Below are 6,761 nucleotides of genomic sequence, written 5' to 3' on the forward strand. Positions count from 1 at the left end.
GCGCTAAAGTGTCATTTAGCGATTTCAATAGTTTGCTTCAAGCAAGTCAAATTTCCATGTTACAAAAATAATGGTTCATACAGACTGGTGAGAGTTGATTGAAAGGTCATCGACGTGAACAACTTGTCGTGCTTGTTTTGTGTATATCATATATTACAATGTATCTAAAGAAATACTGACCATGTACTATCTTAAAGGGAATATATCGTTAAAAATACTATGAAAAAAGATATAAAACGTTATATTTTCTATGAGTATGTTAAACAACTAATTCTTTCTGTAAATTACAAAAAAAAAAAAAAAAAAAAAAAATAAATAAATGAATAAAATAAAATCCACTGCAACAATTTATGATAGATATAGAAAATAAAGAATGTAAACAACAATTAAGATAAAAAAATGTTCCGACCCCGAAAATATGTACAAAAACAACAAAGTTGACGATGTAGGCCTATATATCGCTTAATTATGGATATATCTTATTATTCATAGGCCGACTTCTACAATTCCCGAGGTTGAAATTTAACAAAGCCATGTACTGTACTATACATTACTTTGCGATTTCAATAGTTTTCCTATTCAGAATCAAATACATTGCAAGTCAATATATCTAGCTATATGCTGCTTCGTTTATACTAGGAGATGGCTTTGTTTGAGTTTAATCAGATTATAATTCATTTGAACAGTTTCACAGCTTGACATCTAGCTTGTTTTGTGTGTCCAAAGTGACGGGCGTAGTTAAGAAAGTGTAGGGCGTAGTGAAGAAGTGATGGGCGTAATGAAGAAATGTTGGGCGTAATGAAGAAATGTTGGGCGTAATGAAGAAGTGATGGGCGTAATGAAGAAATGTTGGGCGTAATGAAGAAGTGTTGGGCGTAATGAAGAAGTGATGGGCGTAGTGGAGAAGTGATGGGCGTAGTGGAGAAGTGTTGGGCGTAGTGGAGAAGTGATGGGCGTAGTGGAGAAGTGTTGGGCGTAGTGGAGAAGTGTAGAGCGTAGTGGAGAAGTGTTGGGCGTAATGAAGAAGTGATGGGCGTAGTGAAGAAGTGTTGGGCGTAGTGGAGAAGTGTTGGGCGTAGTGAAGAAGTGTTGGGCGTAGTGGAGAAGTGTTAGGCGTAGTGAAGAAGTGTTGGGCGTAGTGGAGAAGTGTTGGGCGTAGTGGAGAAGTGTTAGGCGTAGTGAAGAAGTGATGGGCGTATTGAAGAAGTGATGGGCGTAGTGAAGAAGTGATGGGCCTGGTGAAGAAGTGATGGGCGTAGTGAAGAAGTGTTGGGCGTAGTGAAGAAGTGTTGGGCGTGATGAAGAAGTGTTGGGCGTAGTGGAGAAGTGTTGGGCGTAGTGAAGACGTGTTGGGCGTAGTGAAGAAGTGTTGTTGTAGTGGAGAAGTGTTGGGCGTAGTGGAGAAGTGTTGGGCGTAGTGAAGAAGTGATGGGCGTAGTGAAGAAGTGTTGGGCGTAGTGAAGAAGTGTTGGGCGTAGTGAAGAAGTGATGGGCGTAGTGAAGAAGTGATGGGCGTAGTGAAGAAGTGTTGGGCGTAGTGAAGAAGTGATGGGCGTAGTGAAGAAGTGTTGGGCGTAGTGAAGAAGTGATGGGCGTAGTGAAGAAGTGATGGGCGTAGTGAAGAAGTGTTGGGCGTAGTGAAGAAGTGACGGGCGTAGTGAAGAGGTGTAGGGCGTAGTGAAGAAGTGATGGGCGTAGTGAAGAAGTGTTGGACGTAGTGAAGAAGTGTTGGGCGTAGTGAAGAAGTGTTGGACGGAGTGAAGAAGTGTTGGGCGTAGTGAAGAAGTGACGGGCGTAGTGAAGAAGTGATGGGCGTAGTGAAGAAGTGATGGACGTAGTGAAGAAGTGTTGGACGGAGTGAAGAAGTGTTGGGCGTAATGAAGAAGTGTTGGGCGTAGTGAAGAAGTGTAGGGCGTAGTGAAGAGGTGTAGGGCGTAGTGAAGAAGTGATGGACGTAGTGAAGAAGTGTTGGACGGAGTGAAGAAGTGTTGGGCGTAATGAAGAAGTGTTGGGCGTAGTGAAGAAGTGTTGGACGTAGTGAAGAAGTGATGGGCGTAGTGAAGAAGTGTTGGGCGTAGTGAAGAAGTATTGGGCGTAGTGAAGAAGTGATGGGCGTAGTGAAGAAGTGTTGGGCGTAGTGAAGAAGTGATGGGCGTAGTGAAGAAGTGTTGGGCGTAGTGAAGAAGTGATGGGCGTAGTGAAGAAGTGATGGGCGTAGTGAAGAAGTGTTGGGCGTAGTGAAGAAGTGATGGGCGTAGTGAAGAAGTGTTGGACGGAGTGAAGAAGTGTTGGGCGTAATGAAGAAGTGATGGGCGTAGTGAAGAAGTGTTGGGCGTAGTGAAGAAGTGATGGGCGTAGTGAAGAAGTGTTGGGCGTAGTGAAGAAGTGTTGGGCGTAGTGAAGAAGTGATGGGCGTAGTGAAGATTTGGACGGAATGATAATACCCAATACCTACACCCTTTATCGCATTCTCTCTGTACGGAATAACAATACCCAATACCCTACACTTTTATCAAATTCTCTCTCTATATAGTCTCGGTTATTGCTGCTCTTCACTAATTGCAATACTAGTATCTACTTGGTGTCGTTCATTGAACTTGTAAATCACCATGTTTTAACACAGGTGTAGTGCTGGTTTATATAATGATGGCGATACTGACGTTATGGAGCAACAACAATGGCGATTCCAAACCGAGGTGAACAAACGGTGGAAATAATGACGTTTGCAATGGAACAATATGTCCATTACAATGCACCGTGAAAAGCTCGCGCGAAGACATGCTTATGAATATAGAAAATTCTTATTGTTCCCATTTCTGATTTTTTTCATAAAGTATATACATGTATCTATTTATAACGAAGCGAGCTATTATCACCCCTCGCGACGAGTCGGCAAGTCGACGAGAGGATATATAGGGACATGCTTCTACGAACGTACGTAACAATTGTTCTGAAACTTATTCACATATAAACATACACTTACTCAAAACCATCATCTCTTGTACGATTGTTTGTTTGCTGGGTTTATCGCTTCATGGACAGCCAGGGTCATCTTGAGGCGGGGTCTCCATGTAGTAGTTGGTGACTACCTCACTGAACAACATACAGGAAGCCTGTCGCATGCCATACATAATAATTAAGGTAAAGTGTCTTGCTCAAGGACCTACCCATGCCAACACAGACTGGCTCGTTTCTCAGCTAACGGGAAACACACACCGACACGAGTAGGGACCCAATCATATCAACCATACCGACCAGTACTGATAATTAGAAGTTTGTAATTATCTTGAATTACACAGTGTCACAAATAAACTTGAAAATGTAGAACTTACTGTTCAAGACCAATGCTTGCTAGATAATAAGTCAATGCTCATTAAATTTGATTGAGTTTATGAATATGAATATGATATTCTTATATTATGCATGTAGATTTACAATATTATGTCAATGATAGAATGAGATACCTGAAGGGATATATTAAATTCATTTAAATTAGAGTTCTATTTATATTTAAATTTCAACTCTACTTGAAATTGAGTTTAAAATAATCAAATTAAATGATGGTGTAATCTAAAATTTCAATTCAATAGGGAAATTGTATATACAGTACATATGTGAAAGAATTTTATCTTATTTGTCCATATACTAGAAATAAGAAAATATTGCAAACATGTATACATGAAAACCAATAATCAATCGTAATATTTTGGGAACTCACAACTAGCACCAATATAATATAAGTATATTCTTCCTCTATATAGGTTTATCAGTGTCCAAGACATGTATATACACTATGCACAAAATATAACAGTTTACATCCAAAATTAGGGGCCAGCCTTACGGCCAACGGCCGGCTTGAGTGCCAAACCCAAGACTCCCTTTTAGCTACGAATACAGGACTGAAATACAACGATGGATAATTTACTACAGATGGATAATTTACTACCGATGGATAATTTACTACACATGGATAATTTACTACAGATGGATAATTTACTACAGATGGATAATTTACTACACATGAACCATTTCATCAGACAGTTACCTAATATCTGTACATGTCATACTATGTTTACATCAACTTAGATGAGATTGCTAATCAATACTACATGTATATTATTGAATTATCCCGTAGGCTACTGATCTTACATAACATGTCTGGTAAATTGTATGGCAGGTGACCATCCTTTATACATAATTGAGTAATCTAACTAAGTATCTGACACAGCCTGTCTTATAACTGGGCTAACATATTTAACTAAATGTTATTTTTGAAATTATAAATAAAAAAACATTTTTCGGCACATTCGCTCTCTGTAATAATTGGTGGCAAATTAGAATATAATTTCGGCATATTGAGTAATTAAAAAAAATGACATATATTGATTATGATTATCACATTGTTTTATCTCTTGTTATGATATTTGGTAGTGTTTTCCTGAGCGACATTGTGATAAGACAATGGTTACCATCTTTTGTTGCGTATCGGTCATTATTGAATAGTGAGGGGATTTGTATCGCTTGAGATGCCTTGTTACATACAGAGCAAGGTTTAAACTAAATGCGCTGTATTTCTGCTCTCTCGAACTGTGCATTATCGCTATAAACAGCGCCACATATGGAGTCAACTTCGTGTAGGCAGAGTGTGGTCCGAGACGAGAAATTTTCCTCTTAATATTCTAAATTGTATCATTTACAGGAAAAGAAAGGGTAACGGATTCACCCTGCAGAACTTAAAATCAAGGATACTACAGACTCTTAAGGTCAGACGCTTAAGCTCTATGATAAGCGTCATTTTCCCGATTGTTAATTTTCCCTTTCTAGATAGCAACATCCCTGCATCCCCTACCCATGGTGTTCACATGTCCCAGTTTATTCGGTATTTAAGGACTTGCTCCCATTATTATTATGATCGTGACAAATGTCGACTACTGACGGAGAAATGACCAATAGAAAGTTTCGAAGGAAGATGAAGACCATGGGGAAGTTTTATGATATACATCATAACCTCATTTGGAGATACTTATGTGATTTAAAGACAGACGCATTTGATTCCACATCCTTGCTCTCATTTGAGATTCTGACATAACGCAGATTTGACCTAGATTTGTATGACTGGTGTCGCCGTGACCTAGATTTGTATGACTGGTGTCGTCGCTGAAACAGAAGACTTTTACTCTTCCGGAGCTCCTTGTACTTTTCCAGGAAGTTTTCCATGCAGATTTATGTATGTCGCTTTTATTTTACCCTTGTATCTCCTACTGAAAACGTATTTTTAAAAAAGTAATTAAAGATGAAAAAAAGCTTTCAAGTGGTAAGATATTTTCGCGAATGGCGAACTTGTGTCGAAGTGATTGAAAAAAATATAAACACCATAAGTTAATTCTTAAAACGAACACAGCAGTGATTCCAGGTATAGGTAGCTTACACATTGTACAGTGGTACCCTATCTTATCCTATTGTGACTAACACTTACCGGTAAGGATAGATACGTGACAAAAGGCAGTTTGTTCAAGCTTTAACGTAAACAAACTCTCTGGTTTCAAAGTGCCCTTATCTCATCACATACTCTTTTGATATACTTCTCATCATCATAAAAGTCTCAAGAGCATGGCATCATTATGTCTTATCGGAGCTGTTGTATTAACAGTGTCCTTGTATATATATATATTTACGTGTTCGAATTCCAGATAGGAAGCATGATATAGCGGAAATATGATTCTGGTCAGGGAAACACGATATAGCGGAAATAGGATTCTGGTCAGGGAAACACGATATAGCGGAAATAGGATTCTGGTCAGGGAAACACGATATAGCGGAAATAGGATTCTGGCCAGGGAAACATGCTGTAGCGGAAATGGCATTCTGGCCAAGGAAACACGCTGTAGCGGAAGTAGGATTCTGGTCAACGAAACACGCTGAAGCGGAAGTAGCATTCTGGCCAAGGAAACACGCTGTAGCGGAAGTAGCATACTGGCCAGGGAAGCATGCTGAAGCGGAAGTAGCATACTGGCCAGGGAAACATGCTGTAGCGGAAGTAGCATTCTGGCCAATTGAGGAAACACGCTGTAGCGGAAGTAGCATTCTGGCCAAGGAAACACGCTGTAGCGGAAGTAGCATCTGGACTGGAAGCTGGTCAAGCTCTAGAGACCCAGATTTTCTAACAGTGGGTCATATGAGGAAGGATACGAAGGCTCTTACATGAACGGTAAGCCCAAGTGTAACAAACAAACGAACGAAAGATCAAACGAACGATAAAGTATGAAGGAACTGAGGAATTTAATACAGCTGGCTATAAAATTATAGAGTATACTTAATTATGACCGTTGAACAAACACAACCAGTCATATGCTGCCAAACGCAGAGTATATTTGGTACTTGTGTACTTTTTTTTAATTGACCAGTTTGGCGCATGATCTAGTCTCACAGCTATAAATCATTTCCATGATATATTTTGCAAGTCACCCATGACGATTAGATATTATATTCAATAGGAGCCATAGCATCGACGTCAATAAAACGTTTTATTACCAAGGTTGTTACAACTGTGTCAAACGTATCACTGATAACAGTTATCACAGGAGAGAAACATGCAATAATTTAATCTACGGCTTTAGACTGTAATCATTTTCCACTTTTCACCCGTAATTGCTCTGCACGTGATGTAATTCATAACCCTGGGGATAGTGTCATTTGTCTAGTCACGTGGTGTTTTAACAGTTCAGGGTCTCCAGGATACAGACACATTTTGTGTACCAGTA

The 6,761-nt window shown here is 39.5% G+C and overlaps 1 protein-coding gene across 1 annotated transcript; it reads right to left on the reverse strand.

Moving 5' to 3' along the window:
• Window positions 1–688: 688 nt before the first annotated feature.
• On the reverse strand, window positions 689–5,217 carry LOC117322646. Its single transcript, XM_033877582.1, has 2 exons — window positions 5,147–5,217; window positions 689–2,474 (listed from the first exon to the last, which is right to left on the reverse strand). Exons 1-2 carry the CDS (start codon window positions 5,215–5,217, stop codon window positions 689–691), a joined length of 1,857 nt encoding a protein of 618 aa, XP_033733473.1.
• Window positions 5,218–6,761: the final 1,544 nt, after the last annotated feature.

The sequence above is a fragment of the Pecten maximus genome, chromosome 3 (assembly GCF_902652985.1).
Source record: "Pecten maximus chromosome 3, xPecMax1.1, whole genome shotgun sequence".
NCBI lineage: Eukaryota > Metazoa > Mollusca > Bivalvia > Pectinida > Pectinidae > Pecten > Pecten maximus.